We start from the raw sequence: 19,005 nt of genomic DNA, 5'->3' as shown, positions 1-19,005 counted from the left end.
AATCCTCGTGGGAGAGGGACTAGGTATGCTCCTTGGCATCCTCTTCGGAGAGGGACGTGGTATGACAATGGCTACGCAGAAGAGGGTGGGTGGGGCAAAGCGGATATTCGAAGAGGGCACCCTTGTACTACAAGATTCCAAGGGAGCAAGAGAAGAATGATAGAATGTGATGTGGAAGTCCTTAAATGCTGTTGAAGAAGAGCATTGAGTAACGTACAAGAGCTGAAAGACTTAATGACTAGTCACAATGCGGTTACCTGCGTACCGCAAGGCAAGGAAGGCTCCACAATATAACTGTAAGTTGATCCACTGGCCTGCACGACGCACCAATTGCATCTTCACGCGTTGTCTCGAGCGTTGCAGACCTTTGGCTCGTGGTAGTTATTTCTTTACCAAAATTTGCCATATGCAGTGCACCAGGATGCGAGACAGCGCTGGCGATATTGGACATGAGTTATTTGACGTTGAAGAACCTAGATGCAAAATCGCTTTTGATAGGATTTCAGTTTCAGCAGGGAAGCAGCTGCTGTTGGCAGATTTGTGACTACGCTGTACGAAAGTTGCAAGAAGGGAAGTTCCTAATGGAAGTTACTGAGAGTCGTCTACCCGGGCATGATGGCGAAGTTATACATGGTGAACACGTCCATATTCTTCATTAGCGCGTGGAAGGCCATGGCTAAAGTCCTGCCAAAAGCCACGACAGAAAGGGTGAGCTACCTCGACGACTAGGTTCAGCAAACGCCTTATTTGCATTGAAATGCTTCGTGCAGTCTCCACAGCGTACTGAGCAGCAGCTCTTTCTTATTGGGATACGTACGTACAGGTAGCGTTTTTGGAGGAGCATGAAGTGAGGGACGTGCTTCTGGATGTGGATGCGGAAGTCCTTCCGAAGATTTATGGTGGCAAAGCTGAGCTTAAGCCACCGCAAGACGTGCATCCTGCGAATTGGGGACCATCTACTACTGCACGGATCTGATGATGGTTGCTCCGCTCATTCACTAGTATCACTACTATAGATAAGCAAAAAGCGGTGGAGCTAATTACATCTCGCCATTTTATCACTACTGATAAGGAGCTCATTCCATTTTATCACCTCTTGATGAGGAGGAGCTCATTACATCTCGCACTTTAATCCCATTTTATCACCTTTGATCAGGAGCTAATTACGCTTCCAAATTAATCCAATTTGTCACCTTTGATGATGGAACTAGTTGCATCTCGCCCCTTTGTTCACATAAATTTTAGAGTTTGTAGCTAAACTATAACTCTTTTGCCTAATATTTTGCAAATTTCTCAAAATTGAGAGTATTTTTCTAAGGCGATTTTTTCAAAGGTGAAAATGAAAATGTTGGTGGTCCATTATATATGTTTGTAAGTTTACTATGATTAGTGATCTTGACATCAAATTTAATATGATTTTATCTAGAGGGTATCTTCCATTATTCCAATCAATAGGAGTTGTTATGCCAAATCGATGGGGTCATTGTCTAATTAAAAAATGATGGAAATTATATTGGAAAATAATATCTTCCCTCAAGAAATCTATTATACCTATTGGCTTTGAGTAGATACTTTGAGTTATGTTTGCACACCATACCTTAGTCTAGCTCAACCTCTTCATGTAGGAGCATGCTCATAAATTGTTCATGTCCTTAGAAGAAAGTTCAATAGAGAAGCACAAGTACTGAACCCGTGCTTTGCACAGGCAATGATGCATGACCATCCTCAACCACTCACCATCTGAAGGTGGATCTTTGATTCTTAAATTTCTAATCAATTCACCTCGCATACTTGGATTGGATTTTTAAATTTTGGCTAAGTCTTAACCATGGCTCTGAGACCTTCCATCTCCTTCTTTCATTCCATTAACCTTCCATCTCCTCCTTCCTCCCAAAGGTGACCTTCCACCTCCTACATTCCATTGACCTTCTATCTCCTCCTTGCCCCTAATGCTGCCTTGTGTCTTTCCACCTCCCCAAAGCCTTTCTCTCATCTTTCCACCTCCTCCTCCCTCCAAGCCTCGATCCAAGAGCTCCTTCTTTGTGACACATCGCAGGCTCTTCTCTTCCAAGCTGCCATGTGTCCTCTCTTTTTTTTTTTGGGTGTCCATGGGTTAATAGGTTAAAGATGGGTTGGGTTGTACTTCTAGAATTATGCCATCAAAGTCAAAATAACTCCACATACCAAAAAGCAAAACATCTCTCATGTCATGCATCTAGGCTTCATCTTTCATCTTTTGTTCTTACTACAAGACACTATGCTATGTTGGGATAATCTCCCTATGTAAGGGAGATAAGCCCTTTAGGTAGCACATGTTTGTGCACCTCAAGAAGCATGTCACTTTTTTTTTTGTACAAATAAACAAGCTGGATTAGTTATTAAGATTTAGGATATGGATGACTACTATGAGATGGCAACTTATGAATGGAACATGAAAGCAACTTATTGTGAGATGCGAATCCTCTTCGGAGAGGGATGAGGTATGCTCCATGGCTAAGAGTCTGTGCCCATGAACCCAAAAATGTGCATTTGGTGTGATTTTGGAGCTTCAATGAGTTTTTACGCATGAAAAAAGAAGGGAAAGTATCTAATGCATGCTGACTACTTGAAGAGAGCTGCACTCTTGCAAAGCTAACGACCCTCCAGGGAGCTGCAGGGTTTTTATTGGCTATACAGAGGCTCTAGACTGTGAGGGAGCATTGAAAACAATGCTCATATCCAAGTGGCAATCCGAGATTGGTTGGATGCGAAATTGAGCCCCAATGCTCAAATCTACATCCTCCAAAATGGAGGTGCTAGTTCTAGCATTAGTGGCGCTCTATCCTTGCCTCGATATTGGAGCCAGTCTCCATTGGTGGTGCATTCCCATCTGTGTGTGCACTAAGCCTAAGGTTTAGTGCACACACGCCCTAAAATGCACCATTGGTGGTGAGTTTTGAAGGCTAGCTCAAATCTCGAGGCACAGTTGCAGTGCCATTGGTGCTCCTTTGTGCAATTCATTTTTTGAAAGTGCCATTTTGAGCACCAGTGCTCTATTTCACCTCTAGCCAATAGGAGGCCAGCATTTCAAACTGAGAGGGGGTTAAAGTGCCTTCAATGCTCCCAAAAATGTACAGATTTGGATGGGTAGGCCAATGAGAACTTCCCACCTCTCAAGTGCAGAGCTCCTTGCAAGTGCTCAAACCTCTGTCCAATCTCTATTAAATGCTCCACCAACCTTTATTAAATGCCAAAGCCTCCTTGAGCAATTTATGTGCATGAACAAAATCTTGTTATGCCACCAACTGTGCATTTGTGTCTCATGTGCACTAGCTCTAAGCAAAAGTGAGGGGTGGGGCGAAGGGGATGTGGAACGAGGAAGGCACCATTTTACAAATAGGGTAAGCGGTCCAGTAAAGGGGCACCCACCAAAAGCCCCCCACAACAGTGTGTATGGATGCAACCTACAATAGACATCCAAAGCCGTGGATCCCTGATGCTCCACACCTAATGCTAGGCAAAAAAGCACCAATTCCCACCCACTCTGTGCCTAGTACGAATGAGCAATGCTTTGAGCCTCACGATTAACTCTCCTTCACCACAATTCTGGTCAACCATGAATTAAATTGTAGCGCCGTAGCTTGCATCTCGCCCAGCCACAAATTCAATCATTGTGCCACGGTTTTGGTCCTCACCCACCCACAAATTCACTTGTAACAACCACCGATTTCAATGAGCCCTAGCACAGTGCCGACTACAAAACGGATCACCACAGGTCCCGTCATCTCCAAGCCCTGCGATTCGAAATCAATGGCCCAATCCACTTCTTCAAGTGTTCTCTTACGATCCTCTTCGTTTTATCAATCTCTGCATCTATGAGCCCTTCAATTCAAAATCAACTAAGTGGCAACCAATCAAACGACAAGCATCTAGCGTGGACCTTGTTTTGAAGAACTATAAGAACCCAGGATCTTGATTAAACTATCATTTTCTCCACCTTCCTGTGATAGAAGAAATGCAGTACAATGAGCCACCTTGCGAATGCATTACCTGTTTGATCAAGAGGCACCCAATTGTGAGGGGGATCGTTTGTTTTGATATTCTCCTCGATTGCCAAGGATGTAGAACGTGCTACTATGGAGGTATTCATGTGAAGTTTGGGATTCTCTTCGCCGCCAAACACCACCAACAAACTAGAAAGAAGGTTCTAGCTATCCCTCAACCAATGACGTCCACTGTCAGTAGAGTCCAAGCCCCAAACCCAAAGAAGAAGAAATTCTCTATTCAGGACTATGACGTACTCCTACAGTTGTTGAGATATCGAGCTCCACTCGTGATATGCCAGGGTGACCATTGTGCATTTATGTCACTGACTTGTTAGCTATAGATGCGGTTGGTACACCGCCCATGAATAATAGCTAGATGACAACTATCCTTATTTACTCTAGTTCATGGCTCAGTTAGGCCACCTTAGTTAGCTGAGTTTGGTTTAAGACCCACATATAGGGGTCTTCTATCTCTTTGTACTAGAGTTCTTTTGGCTTTAACAACTAAGAAGAGAAAAACTGTTTTCAGCCTCCACCTTTGTGTGTATTCCCCCATTGTGTATGTGAGAAAGCCGCAAGTGAGACTCCTTCCTTCTCTCCCACTATCTTCACATGGTATCAGAGCCTGGTTCGTGGTAAGGAGCTCAAGAAAGCAAACCAATTTCGCGGTGTCCTAGTAAGACGACCAGTGTTGCTTTCCTTTTTTGAGTTTGGGAGCAAATCTTTGCAGGTAGCATAGCCAGAAAGTGCAAGAGTGCATTGTCTCAGATTGAGATGCCCTTCGCGGTGTGGTAAGACGGCAGTACATGCTGCGGGATAGATGACTTTATTTTTCTGATTCGAGGCCATTTCGGGACCTGTTTCAGAGGCGAAAGTTCTCCGCAAGCATTGAGAAAAAGGCCCTGTTTTTAAAGTGCGACCACTGCTTTGCAAGTCGGTGAAAACTTGTCACAGAAATTCCATCGTATGCCTGTGTGCAGAGATATTGGGAGTTACATAATCATCCTTATTACTTGTTCATGCATAATCGTCACTAGGAAGTGACTGGGTGGTCAAATACCACTTTCGTCAGTTTTGCAGATTTGCCCTTGTGAGGTAGAAGCTGTGTTTTTTACAGTGATAGAATATTTTGCAGTGTTCTCTAATGGCGTCTGATTCTCTTTCACAGATTGTCACTGAAAAGCTTGACAAGAACAACTTCCAAGCATGGAAGTTTAGAATGACGAATTTCCTTATGGGAAAAGGCTATTGGGAGTTCATTACAGGAAATGAAGAAGAACCAGTTCTTCCTAATGTTCCCAATCAACAAGAAATGCAGGCATTTAAAGGGTGACATGAGAGAGCCAGAAAAGTTATGTACTGGCTGTCTATCAGTATTTCAGATTCTATAAAAATGTGCATATTCAAGTTGCAAGTACGCCAAAGGAGGCATGGGATACTTTGGCAAAAATGTACAGCACAAATACGCAAGCCAAGAAAATGTAGCTCAAGCATGAGTTGCACAATGTGCAGAGAGAAAATATGAGCATCAATGACTACCACATGAAGGTGAAGAAAATTGCAGATGCACTTGCTTCCATTGGGTCGCCAGTGGAAGATGATGATTTAGTTTCTGTGACCTTGAATGGTCTAGGAAAGGATTATGCACAGTTTCGGACATCCATTTCCGTCCGTGAAAAATTTCCTGATTTTGAGTTGTTTGCTCTTCTAATTTTTGAAGAGCAGAGAAATGGTGGTGCATCTTCTTCAGGAGGAACTTTAAAAGAAACTGTCTTCTACTCAAATGCTAGAAGAGGCAGAGGTAGAGGAGGCCGATCTAGAGACCGTAGTAGAAATCCGAATATGCAACAAACTCAAGAAAACCAGTCCTATGGAGGAGGACGTGGTAACTCTAGAGGTAGGGAGAGCCAAAGAGGTCCTGGTGGATGGCAAAGAGGCTGAAATGCAAAGAGCAATGTTGAATGCTACTACTATGGTAAAATGGGTCATATGGCTAAAGACTGGTACAAAAAGTAGAATGACATTATGAATGGAAAATTGTAGCAAGGCAATTATGCATTCTTTAGTAGATAGGGCGATGACAGAAATGTGCATTTGTTTATGGTGTAGCACATGACCAATTCTGTGACAAGTGCAGAAGAAAGCAATGATGTGTGGTATGTTGACTCAGGTGCATCAAACCACATGACAGGTCATGCAGAATGCATGCAGGATGCAAGGAAAATGGAAAGACAAGGATTTGTGGAGACTGGTGATGATATCGCACATCCTATTGTGCAGATTGGTAAAATTCCTTCGTCTATGCAGGATGGGAAAAAGAAATACCTGTCTCATGTATTTCATGTCCCAAATATCACCAAGACCCTGGTTTCTGTTGGTCAAATGGTTGAGTAGGGCTTGCAGGTCAGATTTAATCCTCATGGATGCTTTGTTGAGGATATGAAAAATAATGGTCGCTTAATATCAAAAGGAAAGAAGAAGGGCAAGATGTTTACGTTGGATGCGAACATGCCTGAATTGAGTGTAGCAATGTTTGCACATAGGACCAGCGTAGTTGCAGATATTGATATCTAGCATAAACGCATTGGTCATGTTAATGTACAATGACTTAAATCAATGCAGGCCCAAAATATTGTTGCGAGATTGCCTAAATTCAAGGTTGCAGAAATGCATAAGGTATGTGAGGCCTATCAATTTGGAAAACAGGCAAGGAATCCATTTCCCAGACATGTTCAAGAGAGTAAGAAGCCATTGGAATTAATCCACTCTGATGTGTGGACTACTAAAGCTACATCTCTTGGAGGCTGTCATTATTTTGTCATTTTTATTGATGATTATAGCAGAAAAGTTTGGGTGTATTTTATGAAAAAGAAAAGTGAAGTGTTTGGGCATTTCAAAGCTTTTAAAGCTATGGTTGAAAAAGAAACAGGCTTGCAAATAAAATGCCTAAGATCATATGGAGGGGGAGAGTACCTCTCAAATGAGTTTGCAAGGTTCCTGTAGGAGCATGGCATAAAGCAGCAATATTCATGCAATCATACCCCACAGCAAAATGGACTTGTAAAAAGGAAAAGCAGGCATAGAGGTATCTTAGGCCATGCTAAATGAAAAAGACCTACCAGATTATTATTGGGCTGAAGCAGTTGCTACAGCAGTTTACATAATCAATAGGACTCCCACTGCAGCAATACATGGCATGATGCCAGAGGATATATATACTGGTAGGAAACCAGATATTTCTCATTTGAAAATGTTTGGTTGCATTTCCTATGTTCATGTGCTAGATGAGTTGAGAAGTTGGATCCAAAAGCTGGGAAGTGCATCTTTATTGGTTATTCTCTGCAACAGAAAGGGTATAGATGCTATAACCCTTCTACTCGTAAGTTTACAGTGAGCAGAGATGTTTTTGATGAGATGAGCAGCTGGTATAAACCAGTAAATGTGATTGATGATGTAGATGCACAAAATGGTAATGCTATACAGAATTCACAGCTGCAATCACAAAATATTAGTGGACCTGCAGTGTCCTCTAGCAGTGGTTCACATACTTTGCCATGGACAAGCAGATTGAGATTAGGAGAATCTCCTCAAAGCGATGCAGATAGTGGTATGCAGGTATCATGAAAAGGAAAAGAGAACGTAGATTAGCCCATGTTTGATGTGAATGCAGGTCACTCTTATGTGAATGGTGAATCCAGTGGCTCAGAACAGAGCATTGATGATGAATTGGGTATTCCTTCTATTGTTACACCTAGGGTAAGGAAGACTAGGGATGTTTTGAGAGCACTTGGAAGTGAGCCTATTTGGCACAGGTCTACCAGAGCTAGGTATCCTGTGGATAGGCTGAAATATGATGGATTTACAGCCATTCACTATGCCTATATGTGATATAGGAACCAGAACCCACTTCTTTTGAGCAAGCCATGGGAAATGAAAAATGGGAGAAAGCCATGGATGAAGAAATGGATGCCTTGGAAGCAAATGCTACATGGGAATTGGTGCCTTGCCTAAAGACAAGAATGCAATTGGTTGTAAGTGGGTTTATAAGGTGAAGCACAATGCAGATGGTTCTGTGAACAGATCCAAGGCAAGATTAGTTGTCAAAGGGTATGCACAGACATATGGCATTGATTATGAAGAAACATTCAGTCCGGTTGCAAGGATGGCAACTGTAAGAGCAGTCATTGCTATGGTTGCATCAAAGGGATGGTCTTTACATCAGATGGATGTAAAGAATGCCTTCTTGCATGGTGATTTGCAAGAAGAGGTCTTTATGGAGCAGCCACTAGGTTATGTTCATGCTGTTCATCCTAAGTTTGCTTGCAGGTTGAAGAAAGCCTTGTATGGCTTGAAGCAAGCACCTAGAGCATGGTCTGACAAGATAGGACAGTATCTTGTCACTATTGGCTTTCAGATTTCCCAGGCAGATTTCTCACTTTATATGAGAAAAACAGAGAAAGGTATTATGCTGCTTGTCATTTATGTTAATGATTTGATCATCACAGGTGATAGTGATGAAGATATCCTTCATGTGAAAATGCTATTGAAGCAGAAGTTTGAGATGAAGAATTTGGGAGAGCTACATTATTTCTTGGACATTGAGGTGATTAGATCACCAAGTGGGATACGGCTCTTACAAAGGCAGTATGGATTGGACATGATGTCCAAATATGGGATTGGGCGCAAAGAAGCTACGCAAGTTCAGAGACCTACTTGGTGTGTAGGAATTGGGATTGAGCTCGAGGGGGAGTGTTGAGATATCAAGCTCCACTCGTGATATGCCAGGGTGACTGTTGTGCATTTATGTCACCGACTTGTTAGCTGCAGATGCGGTTGGTACACCACCCATGAATAATAGCTAGATGACAGCTATCCTTATGTACTCTAGTTTGTGGCTCAGTTAGTATGCCACCTTAGTTAGCTGAGTTTGGTTTGAGACCCACATATAGGGTTCTTCTATCTCTTTGTACTAGAGTTCTTTTGGCTTTCACAACTAAGAAGAGGAAAACTGTTTTCAGCCTTCACCTTTGTGTGTATTCCCCCATTGTGTATGTGAGAAAGCCACAAGTGCGACTCCTTCCTTCTCTCCCACTATCTTCACAACAGTAGAGTCATTGCACTAGAATATCGTCGTCTCAATTTTGTAAGCATTTGGTGAGTGCTCCAAATGAATATATGGCATATTGACCCATACATATGATTTGAATTGAAATGGGTCATTTCCAGATCTTGTGTGGCTTATTTCCACCGAATGATAGTTAGCTATGGTGCTTGGTTATAGCATCAATTTGTGTGCATTGCTCGCATCGATTATGTGCTCAAGTAGTTGCTTAGTTAGTATTGATTGGCTCTTGTTTGCTTTATTTTTTTCACTTAGCATCAAAGCTACTCATTGAGCATCAAAGCTGCTCAATTAGTATTGATTGTCTTTCTTCTTCTTTTTAAATAGGACAACTCCACACATTGTGTTCTATGTTTGTGAACACGCATTTCTGTCTCTCAATATAGCACCAACACACACTATTTTGTGTGTTTATCAACACACAACACGATCTATTGATTTGTGTTTTTCAACACAAGAGTAATTGCATTGGTATCGTGAGTACCATGAAAACTAGAAGCACCCAATCTTCTCTTAATGGAAGGAGCCGGCCTTCACAGCACTTATTTAGAAGACCAAGAGTGTTACCAAACCCTCCAGCCATGGTGGTTCATCCTTCAGCAAAGTTGCATGTACAACCCCTCCGGTTTCTACATGTGCAACCCCTCCAGCAGCTACATGTGCAGCCCCCTAGCAAGACCTGATCGTACCAAGAAAAGGGTAGAGAGAGATTGGACTAAAAAGGACATGCATGATGCAATGGAGGTACATGATAATGGATTGTCAATGCAAGCCTGCTCAAAACAGTGGGGCATGAGTTGGTCTTGCATGGTTGGAAGGAAGAACAAACAAAAAACGCAAGGGACCAACACCTATACTATCTGAACAAGAGGAGAAGGCATTAGTAGAGTGGTGCTTTGGAAGTTGAGTCGGGTCGAGGCATTACAGTTATGATTTGAGCTTGAAGGTAGCTACTATATGCTAGACTCTACTTGCTTGAAAAGGGTCAAGGCAAGTATATGGGCTAAGGCCTAATTCAAGGGAGTGGTGTACCATTCTTTGTTATGTGAACGTAGCCAGATTTGCCCTTTTGGGTTATTACATATTCAAAGGCAAGAAAGCAATTCGAAATTATCTAAGCCAGTGTGAGGATGGGGCTACCATGTAAATGCAAAATAAGGCTTGGATGACTGGCCAATGGTTTGTTGCATGGCTTGAGCATTTCAAGAACTCCCTTCCAAATGGAGTCACACCAACCGACAGGCACCTGTTCATAATCGATGGGCACACACCTCTCACAAGCTCCAACCCCTTGATGTGTTGATCTTCAAGTCTTTCAAGAGCAATTTCAACAAAGAGAGGTCGGTTTCGCTAATGAATAACTTTTGTCCCCAAGTTTCAAAGACAGATCTTGCTGGCATATCAACCCTAGCTCTAGCTACCACTCTCATGGAGTCAAACATAAGGCAGGATTCCGTGCCACTGGAGTCCGGCCATTCAATAGTGAAGCTCTTTGTTTTGATCACATGCCATCTAATGCCATTGAGATTGCAGTTATAGAGCCGCCTATGCAGTTGGAGCCAACTCTAGAATTTGTAGAGGCTGATATTAGTGAGGTTGAATAACCACGGTATGAGGTTGATCCTACTTAGGTTCCAACCACACTGGAGAATGCAAACTTGGAGGGAGTAGCAGTGGCAACTCTCAACAGCATGGGCATAACAATTCCTATGTAGGAGAATCAAACCCTGAATGCATGGGTGGTGGACCTACTGCAAGTACCTCGTGAAAATGTGACCATTGCTAGGGTGCAAGGAGAGGCGTATGTGGACTATAGCCATTCAATTATTATAACATCTGCTCAATATATAGATACCATGCGGGCCAAGAATGCAAAGAAGATGGAGGTGGAGAGAATGAAGGAGGTAAGGAGGAGGCAAAAAGAGCTAAGGCAGAGGGAATGACAACAAGCAAGAGTGGCCAAAGAAAAGCAAAGAATTGAGGAGCGACAAGCCAAGGTAGCCAGAAAGGCATGGGAGATTCAGCAAGCCCAATTCGAGATGAAATTGAGGGCAGCTTTGTGGGGAGGTGTTCCTCTGCATAGCGAGGGTCTTATTTCCCTACATGTGCCTACTGTAAAGCATCGCATGGCTCATGCCCATCGGTTTGAAGCTTCGAGGGCAAAGAGGGCAAACAATCAAATGAACTTGTATGCAACCCCCAGTTACCATTGAAAGAGGAAGTCTTTACATGCTCTTTTTTGGAGGCCAAACACAGAGATTGTGTGGGATGGTCTTCTCTTGTGAATTAAGCATTGTAATCAAGCCGATTACTATTTTGTACTGAGCCCCTTTTGGAAGCTTTGTGCTCTATTGTGAGCTGTTTTCCCCACATGAGTGGAAGAGCCAACTAAGATTTGGTATTGAAAGAACCCATCTTACTACTACGAATTGAATCTAGGTGGAAATTATAGCTGAATTTAATTTTGTCTACGACTATGAGTGCCCTTGTGAAATGCTTCTTAAGAGCAATTTTAATATCTAAGTCAATTGGCAACCCTTGTTGCTTGCTGAATATAATAACACAAAGAATAATCTCTAGAAAAATAAAAACAACAAAAATACGCCACTTTTATGCCTACAAGAGCCATACTGAAGTGTATAATCTGATGGACATACAAAATGACAATGGTTTTATAATATAGAAGACACAATCTCATGACAGGGATTTGGTTCCTACTATACACTATTTGGTATTAATGCCAAAAAAGAATCTCCAGTTGGACTAAGCTCCAGTTTTTCCTTCTAGCTTGAGTATTGCATATGAACCTTATGTAAATTCCACAATTCTGTAACATCTTGCCAGACATACTCATCAACCTGTTGACACAGCCAATATTTCTCCAATACAGGGATATGTCCCACCGATCCTGAATTTGAGAAACACATGATTTTTCAGCATCCTCTAGCATATCGGTGCAGAGGCGCAGGAGCTATAAAGCAGCATGACAGTGAGAGAAGGATGTGAAACAACGAATTGCCAAGTGGAGCACACCTCTCCTTATGAAAGAGATCAATTCTACAACCTTGACTTCTACAACGACAGGTTCATTTCCAAAACCGAGCACAAGAAAACATGCAGCCCAAAAATGCTCTGAATGTAGTGAAATGGCTCCCCTCTTTCTAGCCCCTTGAACCATCGCCTTTGCTACTTGAACTCCACGTCTCTTTCTTGCATACAATTGAATAATTTCATGAAAGTGAATCCAGCCTTGCCAATGGCCCTCCAAAGCAGCATCTCATCTCAAGAAAGACAAAAGAGGCAATCCAGGCTGCATACAAGTCTACTGATTGTCAGTGTCAATGCAACTATTTCTGCTGCCAGTAAAGTTTTAAGCAAGCAGCAAGGGCTGCCAAACTCAAATTGGTTGGGATTGGTTGCTGGAATTCCTGCACAACATGAGACTCTCGACATTGCACTGTATTGCTGCAGGAGCCAACCTTTAGGTTCAAACTTTAGGAGCAAAAATAGCATGCAAGTTCACGTAATCCAGTGGGTGGTCACAAGACATGCAATGGGCAAATTATGGACATAGAGGGGCGATAGAGCAAGGCCTTCTATGGACTACTATTGGACCCGAGATGCCATATGAGTTAGAAGAGGGCATCATAGAGAGGAACACATGGTTGACGTCTCACCCCTTGAAATGGCTAACCACGCATCTGAGCCTTCAGGATTTTGGGCTTGAAGAGTCCACATCTTTGGAGGCATTGCATTTTTGCAGAGGCCCATGTTTGCGTAGTGAAGCACCCCCACTTTTGCGTGTCACATTTCGATAATCCTTGCGGATGGACACTTCATGATCGGTGAATTGCTCCCAAAGTTTACTGGAAGATGATCTCTGCACTGCAAAGGAATTCCCCACTCCAATTGCGCAAAATCCACAAGGAAGCGGAAGCTGTGCGCCCTACAAGTTAGGGGGGCACGACACTTGCCCCTTTACCCTAGATTTCAAGGGAGCAAGTGAGAAGGAGAAGGATGATAGAATGTGATGTATGTACAACAACTACTTGGAAGTCCTTAAATGCTTTTGAAAAAGAGCATTGCCTAACGTACAAGACGTCAAAGACTTAATGACTAGTCATATTCCGGTTAGCTGCGCACCGCAAGGGAAATTCAAGGAAGGCTCGACAATATGACTATAAGTTGATCCATTGGCTTGCACGAGAGCGTCGCCGTTCCGACCCTTACTTCCAAAGCTCAAGCTCACTCTCTTCCCCTTTTACTTGCTCTGGGTTTCTCATTTTTCTGTCCCCGTGTCAAGAGAGTCCGGCTCCCTCCCTTTGCCATCGACGGAACGAGGATCAGTCCCCTCCGAGCTCGATATGGGCGACGGTGACCTTTATGTGGGTACTGATTTGGAGATGGAGAACCCCCCAAGCACAGCGCTCAACGGCGTCGTGCATGTGGAGGAGCTTTCAGACCTGCATATGGCTCTAGATAAGTATGCGAAGGAGCTTGCAGACATGCGCAAGGCCATAGACAAGCACGGTGGATATTACAAGGTACTGTCAATCGTAAACCAATCGGGTTCTCCCATCTGATGTGCTCTTGTTTAGGATAGACGCCTTCTTTTTTCCAAAGCAACTTTATGCTAGCCTGGTTTCTTGGCTCAGGTAGGGGATGAGGCAATGTGTCTCAGGTTCCTGATGGAATACTCTATGAATCCGGACAAAGCAGCAAAGATGCTCGTGCAGTTTCAAAAGTGGAGAAAGTCGTATATGCCACTCGGGTATATACCAGACAGTGAAGTGAGCAGTGTATTGGACGATAAGGGGATCTCACTCCAGGGAATTTCGAAGAAAGGATTGCCCGTTCTTGTGACTTTTTTGGGCAAGACTCCACCCGGCAAACACAGTGCGGAGACCTTGAGACGTAAGGCTTAAAAACCAGCCTCAAGAGTGACTGGACGAAAAGAGGCTCGCATTCTTTTAATGTTATGGTAGAAATTTTTTGATCTCAGATGGATTTTAAGTTTGTACGTTGATTGTCTACATTGTTATTCATTTTTCAGGTTTTAACGCATATGTCCAGGAGAAGTTAAGGGCGAGGTAAGAGAAATGGTGGAGTAAAATAACTTCAAACGCGTGCGCTAGCTTGGAAATATGTCTCTAGTACACGAGAGCAAAAACAATGGTCCGCTCTAGTCTCGTTCGTAATTTGTGTGGCAAATGTTGAAATTTCAGTATTTCAGCGACAGCCACCAACTAGGTTTTTATTTCTTTACCAAAATTTGCCATATGCAGTGCACCAGGATGCGAGACAGCGCTGGCGATATTGGACATGAGTTATTTGACGTTGAAGAACCTAGATACAAAATCGCTTTTGGTAGGATTTCAGTTTCAGCAGGTAAGCAGCTGCTGTTGGCAGATTTGTGGCTACGCTGCACGAAAGTGGCAAGAAGGGAAGTTCCTGATGCCAATGGAAGTTACTGAGAGTCGTCTGCTCTTGACAGAAACACTACCCAGGCATGATTTCGAAGTTATACATGGTGAACACGCCCAAATTCTTCATTAGCGCGTGGAAGATCATGGCTAAAGTCCTGCCAAAAGCCACGACAGAAAGGGTGAGCTACCTCGACGATCAGGTTCAGCAAACTCCGTATTTGCATTGAAATGCTTCGTGCCGTCTCTACAGCGTACTGAGCAGCAGCTCTTTCTTACTGGGATACGTACAGGTAGCGTTTTTGGAGGAGCATGAAGTGAGGGACGTGCTTCTGGCGGAGGTGGATGCGGAAATTCTTCCGAAGATTTATGGTGGCAAAGCTGAGCTTAAGCTACTGCAAGACGTGCATCCTGCGAATTGGGGACCATCTACTACTGCAAGTATCTGATGATGGTTGCTCTGCTCAACATTCACTAGTGTAGAAAAGCAAAAAGCGGTGGAGCTAATTACATCTCTCCATTTTATCACCTTTGATGAGGAGCCCATTACATTTTATCACCTCCATGAATTACATCTCGCCGTTCGAAACCTTAATCCCTTCTCATCACCTCTCATGAGGAGCTCATTACATCTCGCCGTTTGAAACTTTAATCCCATTTTATCACCTTTGATAACGAGCTAATTACGCTTCCGATTTTATCACCTCATGGAATTGCATTTCGCCCTTTGTTCACAGAAAACATTCTCAGGGTTTTCAAAATCTTGAAATTTTAGAGTTTGTAGCTAAAATATAACTATTTGCCTAATATTTTGCAAATTTCTCAAAATTGAGAGTATTTTTCTAAGGTGATTTTTTTAAAGGTGAAAATAAAAATGTTGCTTGTCCATTATATATGTTTGCAAGTTTACTGTGTGATCAGTGATCTTGACATCAAATTTAATATGATTTTATCTAGAGGATTTCTTCCTTTATTCCAATCAATAGGAGTTTTTTATGCCACTCCATGGGGTCATAGTCTAATTTAAAAATGATGAAAATTATATTGGAAAAATATATTTTTCCGAGTTACATTTTCACACCATTCCTTCATCTAGCTCAACCTCTTCATGTAGGAGCATGTTCATAAATTGTTAGTGTCCTTAGAAGAAAGTCCAATAGAGAAGCATGGGTTGTGTTGTACTTCTAGAATTAGGCCATCAAATGCAAAACAACTCCACATTCCCAAAACCAAAACATCTCTCATGTCATACATTAGGCTTCATCTTTCATCTTTTGTTAGCACTTGCTCTCCTAGTGACAATGCTTTAGGATTGAGTTGAGTGGGAGTTTTGTGATTATTCTTAGTTTTTTAGGAATTTTTATTAGGAATTTCTAATATTCTTATCCTCTACTTTTAGATGGTTGTTGGCTTTTCAACTTGTGTGCTTTTTACTTCCTTCCAACATGGCTATAAATCAATTCAGGGCCCCTCCATGCTTGAACTCTCCCTAGAATGATTGCCTTGGCTTCCTCTAGCTACAAGTCTTCAAGTCACTTCAAGCTTTCCGGTCCTCATCCAGGTCTCGCGTGTTCATTTGTGAGCAAGGCGTGAAAGCTATTCGCTTGTTAATTGCTGAAGCCATATCTTGAAAGAAAAAAATTGCTATCCAGAACGCCGTTTGCTGAAAAAGCAGGTTCGCTTGTAAAAGAAATCCGTTTTCTTGTTGGAAGGGCTTTATGCTAGCCAAACGGGCCTTATGCTTGCCTAATGGGCTTTATGCTTGCCTAATGGGCTTTATGCCTGTCGGTGAAGAGATTGTCATCTCTACTAGATCTGTTTATAAAAATAAAGACCAAAAAATTTCAGGAAGTTGACATTAAAACTTTGCAGGTATCATTCGTAAAGCCTTTAAGGAAAAATAATGCTGATTTACCTCTCAATTTTAAATTATAGTTTTTTTTCCCCAAAGGCAATGGCTTTGTAGTCAGTGTGAGAGCATGCAAATAACTATAGAACCTTGGCAAAGCCTAATGGATCTTGTGAGTCCTCAAAGTGTTTCTTTGTTACTAAACAATCGACAATGTCTAAAGACCTGTAGAACCCACAAGTTGGAGCCAAGTGCTTTCGTACATACATGCACCCTCGTTCCAAGACATCATGCTATGTGGGGATAATCTCCCTTATGTAAGGGAGACAAGCCCTTCAAGCAGCGCATGTTGGTGCACCTCAAGAAGCATGTCACTTTTAATTTAACAAATAATAAACAAGCTGGCTTGGTTATTAATAAAGGGTAAACCTCCCTAGATAGGAGGTTCTAATACAAAAAAAGCCAAAAGATGGGCTAACCACCCTTGGCTAACGTTGCTAACAGTCGAAAAACCTTACATAGCCTGCATCACTCTACCGACCAACCCTATGGCTTCATTGATAACTGGATCTTTCGATTCAATTACCTTTGCAAAGTCTTGCAAAAGCTTCAAAGTCATCGCCTTGATAGTGGCGCCTCGGGCCCCTCTGTAGGGCTCAATTTTTTTCCTCACTTCCCAGACCCCTAAGAGAACCGCCACGCGAAGATATGGTGAGGCCGCAGCCAAAGTAGAGGGAAGTTTGTTAGTATCTCCCAGAAGGGGAATACTCCATTGAGACCCAATGCGAAATTTGGCCATTAGGCTATCTAGTCTCACCCCCCTCTCCATCTTTGACCAAACTTCCCTTACCAACGAGCGCTTCCAGAACGGATGCCTAGTGTCCTCTAACGGCACTCACACAGTGGGTAGCATAGGCTCACCTCGACCCTCTTCGCTAACTTGCCCCTCTGAGGCAGCCAATGGTTCGCAATCTTCCATATTAAAAATATGGCCTGGCCAAAACAATGCAACCCTTCCAGATCCCCTTCAGTCTTTCCCTCCACCAAGCATCCCCTCTTCTTAACCCCCACCTAGTGTTGAGGTTAGGGAGCTGAACTTGACCCATCGCGATGCATCTGTATAGGACTTTTGTGGATAGCTTCCCTACCATTACCTTGCCGCACAAGCCTTGGTGGGAACCATGTTGGTCGGCCAGCTTTCAGGGACCCTCTCCAAAATTGCACGCAACAAGTCCTCTTCCCCCACAGTCAGCTTGAAGTTCCTACACAGGACCTCCATTGGCAACCAATCTGCTTTCTTTTGATCCCAGAGGTCAAACCAGGCATGGACCCCTTTCCTGAAAAGACTCCTGGCCCTCACAATATCATGCAAGGCAAACACTTCCTCGTCACCCCTGAAGGCTCTACTCCACCAAACATTCTCCCATAGGCTTCCATTACCTGTTAGCCCCTTTCTTCCCTTCCATTTTATCAACTCCATACACTCTTTCTAAGCGCGAACCACACCAACCACGAGGTCCAACCCGAAAATCTGTAACGAGAAGGACGAGAAGATCATGTCATACCATCCCAAGCCCTTCCATTGAACCGCCCCTCTACCTTTACCCTTCTCCACAAAGAATTTGAAGATTGTACTCATGGATCATTTGACTCGAGCAGCTAGGGAAGTTCCTTTCCTATCAGAGCCACATTACGCAACCTGATATCAGGTAAGCCAGGCCCCCCTGATCCTTGGGCGCCTTCATTGAGGCCACAAGATAACATGCATCTGCCTTTTACCATTCTCCTTTGCCCAGACGAAGCTACGAAACATCCCCTCTATTTCAAGCCAATGTGTCTTACGAAAGTGCCAAACTAGCGCCAGGTCTGTGATTGACATTACAAAAGTTTTGGACTCAAAAAGGGGCCCTTTGGAGAATTACTAAAATATTTGAGGCTTGGATAAGGGAATATGGTATCCATGAAGGAGATTATGCCATGTGGACTTCTTTGTAACAAAGGCTCCCCAAATCTAGGGGACATTTCTGTTTTTTTTCAAAATACCCCAAAAAACATCATTGGTGGTTCACAATAAAAAATTATCTTTGGTAGGCCTGCCGTGACCATGTCAGGCTTCCTTGTTTTCTTCCCATAGCAAACTATCCCCTAGCTAGAACTATGCTCACGTTTTCCATTTGGCTCAATCGTTTGGCCCAAACTTTGACTTCCTAACCAGCTCTATCCCTATTCTCTCTCTTCCAAAACGTTTCATTCATTCCTGCCACTTTCTAGCAGCTGGTTTCAAAATATCTTCTTTCCACTCTTGCTTAGTCATTCTCTCTCCTCTTTGCTCATGTTTTTCTTCCACATTCAAAAATCTCTCAGAGAAACTTCTGTCCAAGCTCTATTCATCCCTCTTCTCTTCCATTCATTCTCTACTTATTTCACTCTCTCTTAGAAACCAAAGTTGCGACCTAAATCTTCTTGGAAGGATTGAGAAAAACGGGTATTCTCTCTTTTTTTTTTCTTTCCTCACCTTTTTGGAGTATAGAGAGTCAACTCCTGAAGTTGCGACCTAACTCTACTTGGAAGGGGTGAGAAAAACGG

The 19,005-nt window shown here is 42.9% G+C and overlaps 1 protein-coding gene and 1 pseudogene across 1 annotated transcript; both read left to right on the top strand.

Moving 5' to 3' along the window:
• The first annotated feature begins 284 nt into the window (after window positions 1–284).
• Window positions 285–15,315, top strand: LOC147897130 (phosphatidylinositol/phosphatidylcholine transfer protein SFH1-like). Its single transcript, XM_087381962.1, has 7 exons — window positions 285–377; window positions 13,357–13,691; window positions 13,803–14,061; window positions 14,201–14,237; window positions 14,433–14,535; window positions 14,642–14,752; window positions 14,864–15,315. The coding sequence occupies exons 2-7, from the start codon at window positions 13,512–13,514 to the stop codon at window positions 15,017–15,019; spliced, it is 846 nt and encodes a 281-aa protein (XP_087238088.1). The 5' UTR covers window positions 285–377; window positions 13,357–13,511; the 3' UTR covers window positions 15,020–15,315.
• On the top strand, window positions 616–10,686 carry LOC147897131 (MFS-type transporter clz9-like; annotated as a pseudogene).
• Window positions 15,316–19,005: the final 3,690 nt, after the last annotated feature.

This window comes from Dipteris shenzhenensis, chromosome 11 (assembly GCF_047967505.1).
Source record: "Dipteris shenzhenensis isolate YYH24624 ecotype China chromosome 11, Dip_SZ_1.0, whole genome shotgun sequence".
Taxonomy (NCBI): Eukaryota; Viridiplantae; Streptophyta; class Polypodiopsida; order Gleicheniales; family Dipteridaceae; genus Dipteris; species Dipteris shenzhenensis.
Note: the sequence above shows the minus strand (reverse complement) of the source record. Positions and strands in the feature narration are given on the sequence as shown.